A 14,373-nucleotide genomic window follows, 5' to 3' on the forward strand; every position below is an offset into this window, starting at 1 on the left:
ACCATGTGGAGCCGTAATTATCTGCATCTCACCCTCCTGCTCCAGGAGACTTGAGCCTACTGGTGGCAGAGGTCAGGTCCAGGTCACGTGTGTCCCTGGAACCCAGCACAGGGCATTGGTGTTTGCTGCAATGCCTGTGTTTGAGGGTCTGTGTGGACCTGGGCAAGCCACTGCAAGGAGCCGTAGGGAGGAGGTATGGACTGTGGGCCACAAGGTGGGACGGAGAGGAGAACTAAAAGGCTTTATTACCAGCAAATCTGTACACTATACACTGGGGGCCGGCAGGGCACCTGAGGGGTCCTCCCCAGGCTGTCTGCCTTGTCCCTCCAGGCTAGAGTGAGTGTGGGGGTGTGTCTGCAGATGTCCATTGTTCCCCCGCCCTCTTGTCCCAGGGAGAGCGCCTTCCTCTCCTCCGGCCACCACGATACTCGGTCAGGGCCTGTCGCAGGGAGCCGGGCCCTTCCTGCGCTCGCGGCTCAGCAGCGTCACCAGCTTGGCCTTGAAGCCCAAGTGGGCGCCGGCGCGGGCGGAGCCCCCGGCCTCGTCGCCGTTGTCGGCCAGCTCCAGCTCCAGCAGTCGCCGGTACTGGGCCTCCAGGCTGCTGTCGTGGGCCGCGCCGGGCCAGCCCAGGTCCTGGCTGTTGTGGTAGATGGGGCTGGCCAGGGGGCTGCGGCCGCCCGGGCCCTCCTGCTCCGGACAGCCGGCGTCGGGCGCGGGGCCGGCGTCCAGCACGCACAGGTTCTCGTACAGGTGCTCGGCGGCGTCCGGAGGCCGGCTGGCCCGCTTGCACACCGACGCGTAGAGCGCGGGCGCCGGCTCGTCCGGGGCTACGGGGCCCAGCAGAGCGGGTAGGCTCTGGGGCCCGGGCTCGGCCGCGCGCGCCCTCCGGGAGCCGGGCGCCTCGGGCCCCAGGGGCACCTCCCGCAGCTCCCCCGGAGGCTCCAGCGAGGGCAGGGAGGTGGCCCGCGGCAGGGGGCAGGGCTGGGGCCCCGCCGGCTCCGGGAGCCGCTCCCGCTGGCGGGCGATGGCGGCGGCTACGGCCCCGCATAGGTCGCGGGAGCGGGGGCTGATGAAGGCGAAGAGTCCCTCGCCCGAGTCACAGCGGCGGCCGGCTTCAAAGGAGAACACGCCCTGGGCACGGGCGGCACGGGGAGTCAGCGGCTGAGGGGCCGCCCGCCAACCGCTACCCTTCCCTGCGGGACCAGTGGGGCGGCCGCCCAGCACCTCACCTTGTCGGAGCCGAACTTGCGCAGGAAGCGGTAGGGCCAGGTGTAGAGCGCCTGGGGGCTGGCGGGCTCGTTCAGCTGGATGGAGTCCTGGCCCAGCAGCAGGAGGTAGGGCCCCTTCAGCTGGCAGCGGGCGGCTGCCTCCGTCCTCTGTACCACCACTGGAAACTCGCCCACTGCAGGCACGGCGCCGTGAGGGCCACAAGCACAGCCCCCGGGGGTCCCAGAAAGATCCCAGCCCTGTTTGTGCTAGGGCTGAGGCTGCCCCTGTACCTCCCCGACTCACCTTCCTGCCAGGAGGAGTAGATGGAGTTCTCCTCCATCTGGACCAGGCCTCTCTTGGGAGCCTCTGCCTCCCCTGATCCTTGGGAGCTCTCCCCTGTGCCCTGGGGAATGGGACAAGGTCAGAGGTTAGTGTCCCATCCACTCCTCTTCCCACATCCTTTCTCTGGGGTTCGTGACAAGCGAGGGCACCCAGAGACCTGAGTGCCAGTCCCAGTTCTGCCCCTGACACACTGCAAGACCCTGGACACCCCTCTGAGCCTATTTCCCCACTGGCTCCCCCTTGAGGGTGCTGAGTGCTGTAAAGCAGAGGGCACAAACGAGGCTGTCCTCCATTGCCCTTGAGGTTGGCCACCGACTGGGCCGGCCTGTGTGTGTCCCTGACAGCTTGGAGCAGTAAAGGGGTGGGAGCTTAAAGGGTGGGACCCACGAGTGAATGGCCACTTGTTTCTCCCATCTCTGGCCTCTTTCCCCATCTCCCACCATGTCCTTTGGGCTCTGACCCTGAGCATCTCCATCATGACCACCTTTGCCCATGATACCATGGCCAGGGTCAAATGCAATGGCTTTCCACTGGTCTCCTTGCTCCTGTTTATTTCCTTTTTTTAGTTATAAGAATTGTGGTAAAATACACAACATAAAATTTACCATTTTAACCATTTTAAAGTATATGATTCAGAACTTTTTCGTCACTCCAAATGGAAGCCCCGTACCCATTAACTGCCACTTCCCATTCCCCCCCTCTCCCCATTCCCTAGCAACCCCTAAGCTGCTTTCTGTCACTATGGATTTGTCTATTCTGTATTTCACATTAATGGAATCATACAACGTGTGGCCTTTAGTGTCCAGCTTCTCTGACTTAGCATGTTTTCAAGGTCCATCCATGTTGTAGCATGTATCAGTGCTTCGTTCCTTTGTATGGCCAAGTAATGTTCTGTTGTATGGATAGACTGCATTTGGTTTATCCATTCATCAGTTGATGGACATTTGCGTTGTTTGCATCTTTGGGCTATTGTGAACAATGCTGCTCTAAAGATTCTCTTACAAGTTTTGTTTTAACACCTGTTTCAGTTCTCTTGGGTATACGCCTAGGAGGAGAATTGCTGGGTCATATGTTAACTCTATGTTTAGTTTTTGAGGAACCGCCACTCATTTCCTTTTGGTCCATCACAGACCCTGTAAAGCTTTAAAACTCTCAGCTTCTGTGTCCAACTCCCCAAAGGCTTCTCCTCCCACTCAGAATAAAATCCCAGACTCCACATGTGGCCCAACGCAGTTTCAGCTGGCTCCCACCGAACTCTCCACTGTTGCCTCCTCCTGGGCCCCCTCTCACTCCTTACCTTCCAGCCACACTGACCTTTCTGCTGCTTGAACATCAAGCTTTTCCCTGCCTCAGGGCCCTTGCCCATGCTGTTCCATTAGTTCAGGGGACTCCTCAGACCTGTGTTTAGGACACTCTTTCCTCAGATCTTTGCCTGGTGGGTTATTTGTCCTCGAGGATTCAGGCGCACTCTCCTCTCCTGAGAAGCCTTCCTGGACCATCCTGTCTAACATCCCCCTACTCACTCCTGGTCCCACCCAGCCTCTCATTTTCTCCATAGCATGCATGGCCATCTGAGATTTGTTCTGTGGGCTTCTGGGCTGTTTCCCAGGCTTCTAGGTGCTTGGCAGGTGCTTGCTGAGTGATAAGACGTGAATGAGCATGGAGATGAACAAGGTGTGAGTGAACTGGTCTCCCTGGCTGGCCCCTGGATGCCTTACCCACCCACCCTGTGCTCACCGGGAAGGCCAGATGGCAAATGGGGCCCATCCAAGACTGGCGGTGCTGTGCGGCCAGCAGGTGGCTTCTCTCCGTGGTGGTGAGCAGGAAGGCACCAGTGTCCCGCGGGCAGCTCTCGCCGTCAGCCGGCAGCACGGACACGCAGTCAGCCAGGCGGATGACCCGCCGCTCTCCTCGCCGGCCAGGCCCCACAGACCTGTCACCTGCTGGCCCAAGGCCACCATCCCGGACCTCCCAGCTCTCTAGCCGTGCCACGCCTGATGGGCCTCCTGCATACAGTAGACCCCATACCTTCCGCCAGGACTTCTGCAGGAGATGAAGATGGGGGAGATGACCCTCGGGTGGCAGTTCTCCCTGCAGCTCAGCCTAGCACAAGCCACTTAGCAAACACTCCTGGCCACCCAGGCTGGCCTCTGCCTCGCAGCTCTTCAGGCCCCAGAGGATGCCTTGCCAGAGCCAGCCCGGCAGCAGGAAGCGTCTGTGCTTGGAGTCAGTCAGCCCTAGCTTCAAATCCACCCCACGCTTTCCTAACTGTGACCCTCCCCCCCATAAGCCCTAGGATCCTCGTCTCTCAAAAGGTTATGAGAACACGGGGTTGGCGCTTCTACTGGGCAATGTCTGTAAAGTATCTAGTGGCCGGAGCAGACCACCTGACACTACTGCTTTGTTGGTGCACCCACCCCCTGTAAAGAAAAGGTCAACTGGGCCACGGGACAAGGGCTGGGGCGGGAGGGAGGCCTCAGTCTCATGATGGCAAGGAAGGAAACATGCAAATAGCGTCGAGCAAAGGAAACAGACGGTTTATCTGCCTGGGCGGCAGCTGCAGCTGAGCTGTGGGTGTGCAGGGCCTGCTACCCCAGGACAGGGCTGGGAGGAGCTGAGCCCTCTTCTGCAGGATGGAGCTCCACTTCTGGGGGCTCCTCCAGCTCAGCCTCCAGCCCTCTCGAGGGGCCACAGTGCCACTAGTAGATGGGATGGAAAACTGTTGGATTAACCAGCCTCTCAGCTCTGCCCTGCCCCAAGGGTTCTTGGCTCCCCACTCTTGGCTTCCCATCTGTAAGTGAGGCAGGGTCTCGAAAAGGCCCACTCAGCCCAACCCGCTCAGGCTGAGAATGGGGCTCTGTTCCACCTCCCCACACCTGGGTTGGATTCCCCACCTGGACTCCTACCCCCATTCTCCCAGGTTCCGGTGGGCTGTCCAAGGCTGCGGCAGAGGCCCACCACCTGTCCTAGGCAGCTGCCTGGCAGCCAGGGTCCCCACCTTGCCAAACTTGATGTGCTGCTGGTAGAGGATGCCGTCCTTGATGGGTGTCTCCAGAGGCTCCATGGCCATGGCCGCCGCTCCGAGGGCCTGAGGAGACTGGTGACGGGCCAGAGGGGAACTCCTCACACTTCCCCTTCTGGCCACTTCCCCCTCCCTCTGTCCAGAGAGGCAGCTGCAGGGTTGGGGGAGGGGAGCCCTGTCTTCGGAAAAGGGGGTAGGATGGGGGTGAAGGGCATCACATATTTCTTCCTTGGGGTTCCAGCTGGCCCAAGGTACCCACTAGTGCCAGGCAGCGGCCTTGGACCACCTGAGGGCAGATGACCCGTGCCTGCCCGGGTCAGCTGGGTGTGAGCCTCTGACCACAGGCTGGCTCCCGAATCAGGAGCTCCGACCCCTCCCCCATCCTGGGGCAGTTGTGTACCCTGGGGCCTGCCATTCCCACAGCCTGGTCCCTGCCCCAGGACCTTTCTCTAGCCAGACTGGCAAATTCCTTGCTTTCCCGCTTGGAGTCCTGGTTAGTCTGCTTGTCTTTATTCTGGAAATAGTTCTAATATTCACTTGCTCCTCTCCATCTTCACAGCCCCTATCCATTGCCAGCTTTGGCATCTCCCCTTTGAACCACGTCCCCACCTGGGCCCACCGGGCCCTCTCTGCTAACCCCAAACCAACCTGTCTCTCCCCTCCCTAAACGCTTCCTGGCTCCCAGTGCCCTGAGGTCTAGCTTGGACTCCTTGGCCCAGCACTCAAGGTGCTGGGTATTCTGGCCTCCACCTCCCCCAGCCTGGCCCCTTCAGGGCACCTCTCACCGTGCTGCTCAGGGCTCTGGGCCTTCTTCCTCTGGGAGGCCTCCCCAGACCACCCCACACTGTCTGAGAGCACAAAGGCCCCAGCCCTCATGGCACGGCCCCAGCCACGTGAGTGTGGGTGGCACGCCCCCAGCGGGTTCCCTGGAGAGCTCACAGGCTTTTTAAGCTTTGCTTCTTGCTGGAGTCCTGTTTCGGTCTTGTCTTCCTGGAGGCCAGTATGGGAGCTCTGCATATGAATCTGAATCCTGGGGACAGCCTCATTTCAGTTATTCAGTGCCACCTCTGGGAAGGAATGTGTAAACAGGCTGAATACTGTTTGGGGGTCACATATGGGGTGTGTAGCTTCTCGGGCAGGAAATCTTTTCCAAGGGCCTCATTCACCTGGCTCTGTGCCCACTGTGGCCCCAGCAGCCCTGAGCTCTGGCAGCCTCAGACACCATGTCCTTTGCATTCTCATTGCCATTTCAGCGATGAGGAAATCAAGGCTCAGAAACATTAAGTAACTTGCCCTAGGCCACACACCAAGCGACAAACATGGCTTGAGCAACTGCTGTCCTGCTGGGATAAGCATGTGGCCTTGCACGTGAAGTGCCTGGACAGAGGAGCTATCACCAGTGCTTTTTCTGTCTACCCCTTGCAAGATGTTGAAATCCTGGCCCATTTGCCAGCAGTCCCGTGACCGCCGCCCACATTTATTTATGGCTGATCTGTCTGTCCCACTCACCTGTGAACTTCTCAGAGGGCATCTGCCTGGCTCATTTGTGTCCTGAGCCCAGCAGATACCTGGGCACAGAGCTGGGTCAGTGGGTGCTTGTGGCGTGAGTGGCAGTCCTGTGGCATCTGCTGCCCCCTTGGCAAACAGAGCACAGGGTTCCCTACTGGGAGCCTGTGTGGGCAAGGGGCCTGAGGCAGGAAGTCTCCTCCTAAAGGGCCTTAGGAGAAGCCCCAGGACCTTTACACAGTGACAGGAAGAGGGAGGCTGGGGCAGGGCTGGAGATTGTAACAGCCAACCAGAAAGACCAGCAGACCCAACCAACCATTTCCCCTTGGTCCATCAGTGTGGTCCTTCTCTGAGTCATAAATCCAGGTAGACTAGAGGAAATACCCTAAGCCCCCAGAGGGGAACCCGGGTGGGCAGCTCCTTCCACAACTGAATACCAGCAGGTGTGGCAGTAGTGGTGGGAGATGCCAAGGCCCTACCTGAGAGGGGCTCTGGAGGTCAGAGGGTGAGGCCTGCCCAGGAAGCACGGGGCAGACGAGGCAAAACACAGAAACTGAGACCAAAAAGGCTGGTGTTTTAATGGCAGCTGGGGTAAAGAGGAGCAAAAATAGTAATTCTGGGGGGCACAGGGAGCAGGCAGCCAGGTCCAGCCTGGCCCAGCCCAGGCCAGCTGGGCCGAGGATGCTGGCTTCTTGCCCACGGGGCAGGGGTGTGTGGGAGGTGGCTGGAGCTCCAGGGACAGAAGCCCCTTGGAGAGAAAGAGGGATGACAGCCAGCTCAGAAGTCCATGGAGCTGTGGGCCAGGTAGTCCTTGCGGCCGATGTTGCTAACCTGCTTCGTCTGCATAGCCTCGAGTTTGGGGCAGTCGGTGATCCGATGGCCCAGGCCCCCACAGAAGGCACAGCCACGCTCTCCTGGGGGAATGGGGTAGCGGTGGATGGGGGAGGAGGGTCAGCATGGTGATGGGGCCAGGCTCTGTGCCCCAGACTCTGGGCCCCCATCAGACCCCCAGACCGCTGAGGGGCAGAACGGACTTGTTCCGTGGTGTTCCCGTCACACCCCCACTGGACTAGTGTCTCCCACCCCGTGTCACCTCCAATGTCCAGCATGGACTCGTCCCCACAGTGCAGTACTTGCAGCACGGGTGGAACCTTCTGCTTGGCCTCCAGCAGCAGGGCTTTGAGATCCATCAGCACTGACTCGTCTGTGGGGGAAGCGGGGAACCATCAGGTCCAGCCCTGGGTCCTGTAGCCAGGACCTGGCTGGTCATAGGTGGAGGACCCAGGGGACAGCCAAAGGTGGCCCTGGTGGCAGACTCACCACAGGCCTTGTTGATGAAGGTGGTGGCAATGCCTGTGTTTCCTGAGCGCCCAGTGCGGCCGATACGGTGCACTGCAGAGAGAGGGAACAGAGCATCTGGCCCACTGCCCAGGCGCTGGGGCGTAGGCCGCAACCCCAGCCCCCCAAACAGCCCACCATAGTTCTCGATCTCCTCAGGCATGTCATAATTGATGACGTGCTGGATAGCAGGGAAGTCCAAGCCCTTGGAGGCTACGTCTGTGGCCACTAGGACATCCTTCTTGCCCTCCCGGAATGCCTCGATGGCCTTGGTCCGTTCCTCTTGGTCTGGGAAGGGTCAGGCAGGAGCTATTAGAGCGACAGCAGGAGTCTGGGGAGTAGTGGCAGGCCGGCCAGGTAGGGGAAGGGATAAGATGAGGGGCTGCTATGGCAGCGGGGTCCATGCCTATGCACGTGCCACCCTAACCTTTGCCCCCATGGATGGCCACAGCCTCGACCCCCTTGAGGAGCAGGTACTCATGGATGGCGTCCACATCTGCTTTCTTCTCCGCAAAGATGAGCACCTGTCCAGGAAAGCCAACTCCAGTCACAGGGGCTGACTCCTGGGTGCCCCCGCAACCTTCCGCCAGCATGCAGCCCCTGGGCTAGCCTGGCTGGCAGCACTCACGGGCGGCGGTGTCTTCTGCAGGCACTCAAGCAGGTACACCATCTTGGCTTCCTCCTTCACATATTCCACTTCCTGCCACCACAGGATCAGGTTAGGTGGTCCTGAGAACAGGCTCACCAGCCATGGCCCTGCCACAGAGGATGGGCCCCCAGTCCCGGCTAGGAGGTGACCAGAGAGCCTCTTGCCAAGGGCTGGGTACCATGAGAAGGCTTCCTGCTAAGGGCCGTGGCTGTGAATGAAACCCCTAGTGCCCATAAGGTGGCCCTCCACCCGGCTCCGATCAGCTAAGGGAGCCTCACCAGATCCAGCCCTCACAGGTGAGACCGCCCATCAGGAGTGCTTGCCCACCTGGATGACATCCAGGCTGGCAGCCCCGGCACGCCCCACATTGATCGTGACAGGCTTTACCAGGGCACTCTTGGCAAAGTTCTGAATCTTCTTAGGCATGGTGGCACTAAAGAGTAGGGTCTGTCGCTGGCCCTGAGGAAGAAGAGGGCTGGGGCTGAGGGCACGTGGGGGCTGGGGAGCCTGAGGGGCTGGGACAGGGGGTGGGCAGCACAGGGCCTTAGGGCCCTCCAGAGTTGAATGTGGTGTGTAGGGGGAAGGTGGCAGGAGTGTCCCGGCCAAGTGGGGAAGGGCACCTTGAAGTAGGAGAAGATGGTACGGATGTCACCCTCGAAACCCATGTCGATCATGCGGTCAGCCTCGTCAAGGGCCAGGTAACGACAGATATCCAGGCTGACCATCTTCTTCTGCAGCAGATCCATGAGGCGCCCAGGGGTGGCCACCATCATGTGCACACCACTGGGGACCAAGGAGGGACACTGACGGCAGGGCCACCTGCTAAGCCCTACCTAGAGGCCGGCACTCCACCTTGTTCTGCCCTCCGGCCTCTTTCCTATCTCTCCTCACCTGACCCTCCTTGTCACTGCCACCACCTTGCTCTATGGACAGCACAAGGCTCTCCTGGAGAGTGCTGCAACCTTCTCGACCACGACTCTGTTCCACTGCTCTACCCCAGCCATGTGGTCACCTCGGCCCCACACACCCTTCCCCCAGGTCACTCCTCTTGCCCCCAGGAGGACAGTCCTGAATCTTCAGATAGGCCTCAGCCTGTGCTCCCACAGCTCCCTTTGTAGGCCTCAAAGGCTCACTTTCGTGGTACAATGAACTCATCTTTTCCATGTCTGCATCCTCCCTGACTAGCAATGCCTATGAAACAGGAACTGGGTTTGGCCTGTCTGTAACCCTGGACATCTAGTGAAGTCTGTTGGGAATTGCACTGTGTGGAAAGGGCACAGGGCCAGCCATGCCCCAGAGCCTCAGCCTCCTCGATGGGTCACACTGAACAACCCTGACCTTCCTGGACACCCCGGGGCCCCCACCTCTGTGCCTTCTGCCTGGAATGCCCCGATTCCTTGACCTCCCAGATGCCCCCATTCCATCTGCTGTGTTCCCACAGTACCTCACCACATCCCTCTGTCCCACCCCAACCAACCTCCCCATTAGACTGGGGGCTCATTGAGGGCTGGGTCCACGGGAGGCCTCCGCAAGGATCTGTCGAGTGGCTAAAGCAAAGCGTCCTTTAGCTTGTCTAGGGGCTTTGGGGAAGTTTGGGCGGGGGTGCCTATACTCACTGTCGGATGGTCTCCATCTGCTCTTTGACGGACATGCCCCCGATGCAGAGAGCACAGCGCAGGAGTGGCGAGCTGTCCTCCTGCAGCAGGCGGCAGTAATACTCCAGGATGCCGTGGGTCTGCCGGGCCAGCTCCCGCTGCAGGTACAGGGGCAGTGGCTGGCACCAGAAGGTGGCCCCATCTGTGCCCTGCCCTCCAGGCCAACCTATCTTACCGAGGGGCAGATAATGAGCCCATAGGGCCCTTCACGCTTAGAGAAGGGTAACCTCTTCTCTTGCTCCAGGCAGAACATGATGACAGGCAAAGTGAACACCAGTGTCTTGCCTGAACCCGTGAAGGCTATGCCTATCATGTCACGGCCAGATAGACTGGTGAGAGAAGAGAGGCCTGAGGGTCAGGTTCAGCGGAATACAGGGACTGCTTCTCATCTAGCAACCCCTCCTCCCCAGGGCCGCCATGTTCACACTCACATGGTGGGAATTCCCTGGATCTGAATGGGTGTTGGGTGGTGGATGCCCTTCTTCTTCAGGCCTCTCAGGATGGCTACAGAAAACAACACTGGCATCATCCTTGTGTCTCATAGGTACTTCAACAGGCCCCCAAAGCCTATAAAATTGGCACTATGTCCTTCAGGTTACAAACGATGAAACTAAAACCCAGTGAAAAAAAGAAAGAAAAACAAACACACAGACTTGTCCAAGGCCTCTAGGTTAAGCAGAGACAGGATTCACACCCAGGTCTGTTTAAGGCCGTCATCACTTGCCCACCAAAGCTCCCTAATGGCAGAAGTTGGTAAATATGAACAGTTGCAACAACTGAAGAAGGAGCAAAAAGACATATCCCTCCTTCTCAAATCCCTCATCCCCACTGACTAGACCCAATGCTTCAGCTGCTGGGCTTGGTGGGGGCTAGGCTGCAACCTCACAGATGTTTCCCTATCAAAATGTGGTGTTGCTCCCAGCTCCCAGGCACCTGCAGGAAATTTCATTTCCTTGAAGCTCTTGATGGGCGGCGGGATACCATCTCCTTCCACCAAGATGTGGTACTTCTTCCGTACACGCTCATGCCGCTCTTCAGACATGCTCAGGACGTAACGGGGTGGTGTCCAACTGTGGGTGGGTGGCAAGAGTCAAGAGAGCCCCTGGGCACAGCTGGCTTTGGGGTGTTCCCGCCAGTCTCCACCACATATCGTCTGAAGTAAGAGTGACTGACTTTCCAGACCGGAAAGACATACCTAGTTTTGATTGGATCGTCATACGTGATTCCCTTAGCCATCTCCTTCACTGACATCAAGGCTGAGGAAACAGATGTGGCTCAGGGCTGGCTTCTGCTTCCCAGAGGCCAGGCCCTTTGAAATATAACATGCCTAGGACTGGGGGAGGAGGCTCAGTCCCCCTCCTCTCTGCCCTAGCTACAGCCATACCTCGACCCTCAGCCACACTCTCCAGGATCTTCTCCTCTTCCTTCAGCTGCTTCTCTTTGGCAGACTCCTTGCGGGCTGACCAAACAAGCAGAAGGTGTCAGAGAGAAACCGAAGCAGTGCACCAAGCTGAGCCTCCCGCCTGCTGCCCAGCCCACCTTCAGCCTTCTCTTTGAGGTGCTGGTGCTGATCCAAGAGGCTGACGTTGGACTGAGGGCCCAACGGGATGTCGTCCTCATCTCCCCGGGGCTCGCTGCCGCTGTCCTGCTGCTCCTCTTCCGCAGCTCCCTTGCGCCTTCGCTGCAGCAGCTTCTGGAGCTGAGGTTCCACCAGCGCCCCTCAGAGCCGAGCCCAACGCACAGTGGGGCATCGGGCCCAGGCGCCTGCGTCAGGATCCTGGCTTTTGGGAGAGGGTCCTTGTGCCCCGAGGCGCACAGCTGCCCCACCCCTCAGATCAGGTCGCCAGTTCCTCGTTTGCCTGGGGACCACGCTCCCGCGTACTGACACCTCACTCCTTAGACCGGGGGCCACTCCCCATCCCACCGCCAAACCCCCATCTCCTGCCCTCATTCCTCCCTCGACCCGGGGCCCTCACCAGCAGTTGCCGGCGCTGTCGCAACGGCACGTACGGCACGTAGTCCTCGTCGTCCTCATCCTCTGCCTCGGAGCGGCTTCCTGTGGCAGTCGCCTCGTCGGTGCGAGCCCGCTGCATATACACACGAGTCAGACCCAGACCCCCGCCCCCCCCCTTCACGATCTCTCGCCACCCACGCAGACCCCCGCCGCGTTCCCACCTTCCGCTCGGGTTCCGATTCCTCCATCCTTTGCGGCACGCATGCGCACCACGATAAAACCCCGCCTCACCTATGATGAGATCCAATCAGATGTGAAGGGGCGGACGTCGGCGCCTAGCAACGACCTCTAAGTGCCGGATCGCGCAGAGGGACAAACTTTCTCCTGTGCCCCTGTCTTGCGGCGTGGCGTCTCCGCCCCCTGTGGGCGGCTACGCAGCTGTTGCCAGGGCTGAGGGCTAAAGCGTCAGGCAAGGCATTGTGGGACGCTGGAGGATTTGGAGCACGGGCTGAAGGCGCAAACCGAGTCGGGTTGAGTCGTGGGGACCGCTGATCCCGAAGACGGCGGTGTGCTGGGTCCCCGGCCTCGCCCAGGGCGTGACGTCACCCGGCACGCCCCCGCCGGCGGACACTGCGCCCTCTCGTGGCCGTGGAGCTGTGGGACCCAGCCAGCTGGGATCCCGCCCCGCTCTCTATCCCGCCCCCATTAACCGGCGCGGGCCAAGGAGGGCAGGGCGGGGCTTGCAGAAAAAGTGACTCAACACACGCTGCCGCTGACTGGTGTTCTCATCTGTGTGAGACACCTATGTTCAGAGTGGTGAGGGATAAAATAATGATGACGGTGGGTTTTAACTGAGGGCCTGTATATGTGTGTAAACGATTATTAATGTAAATGCTGTAATAGAGCTCAGAGAGTGACTGGGGAACCAGAGAAGGCTTCGAGGAGACCTGGATCTGAAGTAACAGGGAAGTGTGGAATCTCAGAGCTGGGAGTGCAAGAAAGGGAGAGGCTTCCTGATAGAGGGTCTAGCAGGAGTGAAGTTCTGGCCATGTGCAAGTTCCCAGGGAACAAAGTGATCACGTGGCCCGTGTGGGGTTGGGTAGTCAGAGCTAAGGCTTTAAGGTAGACCCAGAGCATGCAGGGCCGATACTGTCAGGGTGATTTCAACTTCACTGGGAACTTTTAAAGAGGAGTGATGGGTCAGTGCTGTTTTCTTCCTTCCTATATTAAATATGAGTATGTGCTGGGCATTGTGCGTAGTGTCGAAGCAGGTAAAAGATGAACAAGACACAAACCTGGCTTGTGAGGACCTTTCAGATTAGGTGAGGAGACAAACATAGATAACTGGTCTTGAGATTAAGAAATCTCCTCTAAGACACAAAAGGTACCACTTTTGGAATTAGCATAAATCCAGGGCAAACTTGATTTTCACAGTAGAAGTGGCTTCTCAGTTGAAAGAAAGGGATGTGAAAGTTAAGGTGGAATTCATGAACAAAGTGTTAACTGGGAAGAGGGAAACAAGTGAGCAAAAGTCAGAAGCCCCGAGGGTGCCAGGCCTAGCTGGAGACTGAGGTCATCAGGTGTGGAGAGAGTGTACCAGAGGCAGGGGCCGGGCTTAGAGGACCCTCAATGCCATTCTCAAAAGTCTTTCTCTGTAGGTAAAGCGGCTGCTTGATCAGACCTGCAACTTCGAAATGATGAAGCAGAATTTTAGATAGTTGTGACAATTCAATTGTAGGGCAGGAGCCTAGTGTAAGAGCTGAAGGGAGAGAGGAGCACAGGTAATAAATATACAGAGAAAAGTTTCACAGAAGTGTCCACACTTCCTTGGGGATTGGCCAAGGGACCAGGAATTGTGAGCCTATGGTCAATGCTGTTTCACCTCTTTGGAAGAGGAAGCTTGTACTGCCAACCCAGTGTGTGTGTGGGGGGGTGTTCAACCTGGGAGGAAGGAGGGAGTGGTTTCCGATCCTGCTCCCAACACTCCACAAAGGGCTCTTAGTGACTGTGTGGCCACTACCACTGTCGCTCCGCACATTGAGCTCAAGCTAAGAGCTGGTTATGGTAGGAAAATGACACTGGAGGTGAGGATTCGGGACAAAAGTGTGTGTGAGGCATTTCTAGCGAACTATTATATTAAAATCTGAATTCACAAACCAGATCCATGGTGGGGAGGGGGGGATGAGATAGTTCATTACTCTCCTAACTCTCAAGTGCTTAGGCTACACGTCCATTCCCGTTGTAAAGTCAAGTCCAATTTATAAAAACTCCATTTACCATCAACTTCCCCTGACAACTCCAATCGTCCAGGCTATAGATGCACAGTTCAAAGGCCTCAAGCCTTCCCCTGATACCTTCTCACATCAGCTGCACAGAGATCAAGTCGCACCCCTCCAACTCACCCATCTTGGAGGGAGGGAAACTGAGACAGTGTGGGGAAGGGGTTGCTCAGGGTTTCCATACCAGAGTCCTCCCAACGGGAGGAAATGGCACAGATGCTGCTGGCATACAGGCCTATGCTCTAATCCTAGTTGGCCAAACTGAACTCAGTAGAGTCACCTTCTTGTCTGAGCTTTAATTTCCGCATCTGTAAAATGGAATAACAGTCCCACTTAGCATTGCTTCAAGAATTATGCAGAAACGATGCCAACCTGTTGACAGGTAGCACATGCTCAAGAAGGTTAATGACTAAGAAGGA

At 58.1% G+C, this 14,373-nt stretch overlaps 2 protein-coding genes across 5 annotated transcripts; both read right to left on the reverse strand.

The window, feature by feature from the left end:
- Positions 1-222: 222 nt before the first annotated feature.
- DOK3 (docking protein 3) lies at positions 223-6,119 on the reverse strand. 4 transcript variants are annotated; one of them, XM_036845373.1, is made up of 6 exons: positions 5,359-6,119; positions 4,550-4,748; positions 3,289-3,594; positions 1,513-1,612; positions 1,230-1,402; positions 223-1,131 (listed from the first exon to the last, which is right to left on the reverse strand). In XM_036845373.1, exons 2-6 carry the CDS (start codon positions 4,619-4,621, stop codon positions 433-435), a joined length of 1,350 nt encoding a protein of 449 aa, XP_036701268.1. In that variant the 5' UTR covers positions 4,622-4,748; positions 5,359-6,119; the 3' UTR covers positions 223-432. The 4 variants fall into 4 exon arrangements, with proteins under 4 accessions (XP_036701268.1, XP_036701267.1, XP_036701270.1 ...); XM_036845372.1 differs by having other exon boundaries at positions 4,550-6,119; XM_036845375.1 differs by lacking the exon at positions 5,359-6,119 and having other exon boundaries at positions 239-1,112; positions 1,230-1,612; positions 3,289-4,250; positions 4,550-4,628.
- A 514-nt stretch (positions 6,120-6,633) lies between these two features.
- Positions 6,634-11,966, reverse strand: DDX41 (DEAD-box helicase 41). Its single transcript, XM_036845596.1, has 17 exons — positions 11,897-11,966; positions 11,698-11,808; positions 11,261-11,420; positions 11,106-11,180; positions 10,917-10,977; positions 10,655-10,791; positions 10,153-10,225; positions 9,897-10,050; positions 9,683-9,819; positions 8,687-8,849; positions 8,394-8,525; positions 8,046-8,117; positions 7,845-7,941; positions 7,556-7,705; positions 7,400-7,471; positions 7,173-7,283; positions 6,634-6,993 (listed from the first exon to the last, which is right to left on the reverse strand). Exons 1-17 carry the CDS (start codon positions 11,921-11,923, stop codon positions 6,857-6,859), a joined length of 1,869 nt encoding a protein of 622 aa, XP_036701491.1. The 5' UTR covers positions 11,924-11,966; the 3' UTR covers positions 6,634-6,856.
- Between the last annotated feature and the right edge of the window lie 2,407 nt (positions 11,967-14,373).

Source organism: Balaenoptera musculus, chromosome 3 (assembly GCF_009873245.2).
Source record: "Balaenoptera musculus isolate JJ_BM4_2016_0621 chromosome 3, mBalMus1.pri.v3, whole genome shotgun sequence".
NCBI classification, from domain to species: domain Eukaryota; kingdom Metazoa; phylum Chordata; class Mammalia; order Artiodactyla; family Balaenopteridae; genus Balaenoptera; species Balaenoptera musculus.